Source organism: Salvia splendens, chromosome 5 (assembly GCF_004379255.2).
Source record: "Salvia splendens isolate huo1 chromosome 5, SspV2, whole genome shotgun sequence".
Classification (NCBI taxonomy): domain Eukaryota; kingdom Viridiplantae; phylum Streptophyta; class Magnoliopsida; order Lamiales; family Lamiaceae; genus Salvia; species Salvia splendens.
Genome location: NC_056036.1, coordinates 9,812,797 through 9,816,391, shown reverse-complemented (window position 1 = coordinate 9,816,391; position 3,595 = coordinate 9,812,797). Strand labels below are relative to the sequence as shown.

Here is a 3,595-nt window from a genome sequence, read left to right as displayed (position 1 = left end):
GTCAAACGACCGATATTCGCCAGGTTGTGTACCCGGTCACCGTGCGCCATCTCCAAACATCGGGCTACTAGGACTTGAGTATCCACCGGAATCCATTTTATAGCGTAATTTGAGAGTTTAAAAGTTAATCGAAAAGTTACAAATGAAAAGTGAAGCTGGGGTATATATATAACAAAATTTTCAAATTTTTTTTTAAAAAACAACTAAAACACGTTGCATCGTCCGCGTCATCGTCCGCGTCGCCCACAGTGGGCGGACGATGGCGCGGACGATGCCCTATCGTCCGCGCTTCGTCCGCGGACTAAGCATCGGGAGCGGACGACGCATCGTCCGTCGTCAGCGGAGCCACAGTGGCGGACGATAGCACGCCCGATGCATCGGGCGCGCTATCGTCCGCCCCACTGTGGATGGCCTTATCGAGTTGAACTTAATTACATCCTATTGTATCGGGCACGCTATCATCCGCCTCACTGTGGATGGCCTTATCGAGTTGAACTTAATTACATCCTATCAATCAATGTTGCCCCGGGCACGCTATCGTCCGCCCCACTATGGATGGCCTTATCGAATTGAACTTAATTACATCTTATTGCATCGGACGCACTATCGTCCGCCCCACTGTAGATGGCCTTATCGAGTTGAACTTAATTACATCGTATCAATCAATGTAAATTAAGACGTATCGACATTTCTGATATGAAATAAGCCACAAATCATCATAAGGCAACGACATTTCTGGTTTGAAATAGTAGACCACAAATTATAAAAAGCACAGTACCGCTGTATTCAGCAACATGTGGTTTATGTATGGGAATTTAAAATAGGCATCACCACAGTAATATTCAAAATACAATAATATTCAAAATTACATAACCATCGCCACAAAGTTATTTTGAAAAATACGCATCACCACAATAATGTAGTCAAGAGGCATGCACTCCTTTCCACATTAACAAGTCCAAACGGCATTAAAAGAAAAAGCACAATGACAGAAATGATATAATTAACACTAATAATTAATCATGACAGAAATACCTCGATTACAGACCTCAGCCCTAAGATAGGAGTTATCTTGTAGTTGAGGAAGCCAGCTGCAGAAAAGAGCTTAGCCCACTCTTCCATCATCAGCATATCCATACACAGCTGAGTTTCAATCGCCTCATCTTCTTGTTTCTCACAATCCACAACCATTTCCACTATAATCACTTTTCCACCTTTCTCTTTGCTTGAAGCTATTGCATCTTTGCATCTTCCCAAAATCTTAATACAATCTTCATCGCTCCAGTAATGGAATATCCACTGTTAATTAGTACTACAAGGGTTAATTTCATCAATTAAGATTTAAAAGATACACATATACTATATTGAAATGACATACTTTGAAGAAAACTGCATCAGCTGGTGGAATGAACTCAAACATGTCTCCACTAACAAAGCTCAGATTCTCAGATCCCTCAAGCCCGGCAATAACGTGGGGGAGCTCGAGCACCACACATTTCAAGTCGGGAAAGGCGTCTGCAACGATCTTTGCCACCGTGCCAGTGCCGCCTCCCACATCCACCAAAGTTGTCAAACCCTCAAAAACATGCTTGCATTTCTCCACAAGTATGCTTCCCACAAACCTCGCATCACTAGCCATTCCTTCATTGAACACTTGATTAAAAACCCTATCGTTTCCTATAAATTCAAATAAACCACTCCCATTTCTGGTAGAGAATGGAGATGTGCATTCATCGTTAAACCATTCGGCCATATGATGGAATGGATCCACCATGATCGCATCAATCCCGACAAGTGCGAGAGGGGCGAAGCTCAAGGGCTCGTCTCTCAGCAAGAGACGTGAAGCCCTTGTGAGCGAGTAGGCCTCTTCCTCATGTTCGATCTTAACTTTGTCGAAGATCTTGGAATGGACTAGAATTCGCATAAGGCGAAAGAGGGCGGGGGATTTGGCTTTGTTGATGGAGAGGGCGTCGGCCAACTGAGAAAGTGTGATAGGCTCATTGTGTTTGTGGATGGCATCGGGTACACCTAATTGAATTGCGGATTTAAGGGACATTGAACTTATGTGGCTGAACATGAGATTCCAAACATGAGATTGAGCATCCAGAAGCTCTTGGGTGGTATCTACTGCATTAGCCAACGCCATTTCTTGGGATGCTAGTGTTCTAGCTTGCTTTGTAAATTTTCCCTTCACTTATAGAATAATTTACAGTATATAGTTGCACTTCATATAATTTAATTAATGAAATAGTCCGTTCTATTTTTTTGTCTGTGAAACATAAAATTGAATATTCGCAGAGATAGCGTGAATATTCGCTAGAATTGACATCTTATCTCAAGGCAAACCCTCAACCCAAAACCCCTAGATCTGCTAGGATTTGAAATTTTGAAGTCTATCAAAAGTGAGTTAGAAATTGGGCTTCAAAAGGCACGTATATCTCTTCTAACTCTTGAATTTTTGCAAAAATCTTGTCACTTCTTGATTGAACTGAGCAACTTTCGAACGCATAACTTTCTCTATTGGACTTGTCCAAAGCCTTTGTCTCAGTGGTAATGAGCTTAGACATTATTATATGAGGTGCCGAGTTCGAGTTCAATTAATGTTTATGTTCTGACTTTCTTCATTTGTTCATTTGTTCATTTTGCCTTGATTAACTTCCTAAAAAATCAAACTTACAACATAGTCTATAAAACATTTAAAAGTGCATAAACCAAGGGGAAAAAAACCATGTGAATGATTCACATCATCCCTTCGTCACAAGATGCTCATTTACTGGGAAATTTGTTATTATACTAATACACATGAACATCTAATTTTCAAACCATTCCTTTTAGCACAACTAAATTTTCAAACCATCCCCTCCCTACTAGTAGGCTTCTTTTGTTCGATTTTAATTAAAAATCGACTTTTAATTATTAAAAAATGATTTTTATTTTAAAAAATCTATTTTTAAAATAAAATAAAATAAAAATATAATTTCACAATGATCTATACTTAAAGTCGGATCTGTGAATTAGTGAAAGATAATGTTTTGTAGTAGTATATAATCTTTTACATAAAAGGAGTATATTTTGCATTGTTTGAGTAAACCTTTTATTATAAATTTTCAACTTCAACCTTCCTTATAATTTCGATGTGGGACAAATAGTTCTTTTATAGATAGGTTTCAACACCAATTTTCCTTATGATTTCGATGTGTTGGTTTTATTATACTTAAAAGAGAGTTTTTATTGCTTTATCTATAAATTTGTTTAATTCCAATACAAAATCAAAGTTTAATCTATTGGTAAATATAACTTGGAAAGTCTTACAGATTGTGGGTTCAAACCTCGAACCCAGCATTTTGTTTTTTATTTTTGTTATATTTTTCTCATTTTATTGCATTCACTTTCTTTTGAAATAACATGTTTATACTTTTGTTATAATATGAATTTATTTAGAATATCATTTTAATAATTTTAACTAAAATTAATTTGTATGTGAATACAAATTTTTTATTGAATCTCATATTTTAAATAAATTGAAAATATAATTTAATTTAATTTCATAACAAATAAAATAAATTAAAAAATGAGAATAAATGAAATTATGATA

The 3,595-nt window shown here is 36.8% G+C and overlaps 1 protein-coding gene across 1 annotated transcript; it reads right to left on the bottom strand.

Annotated features, from left to right (window-relative positions):
* Positions 1–837: 837 nt before the first annotated feature.
* Positions 838–2,159, bottom strand: LOC121803348 (8-hydroxyquercetin 8-O-methyltransferase-like). The gene is made up of 2 exons (XM_042203029.1): positions 1,379–2,159; positions 838–1,299 (listed from the first exon to the last, which is right to left on the bottom strand). Exons 1-2 carry the CDS (start codon positions 2,144–2,146, stop codon positions 1,021–1,023), a joined length of 1,047 nt encoding a protein of 348 aa, XP_042058963.1. The 5' UTR covers positions 2,147–2,159; the 3' UTR covers positions 838–1,020.
* Between the last annotated feature and the right edge of the window lie 1,436 nt (positions 2,160–3,595).

Coding starts and splice junctions, on each gene's coding strand:
- LOC121803348 (XM_042203029.1), bottom strand. CDS start 2,146: ATGGCGTTGGCTAATGCAGTAGATACCACCCAAGAGCTTCTGGATGCT. Junction 1,300..1,378: donor CTGATGCAGTTTTCTTCAAA/GTATGTCATTTC, acceptor ACTAATTAACAG/TGGATATTCCATTACTGGAG.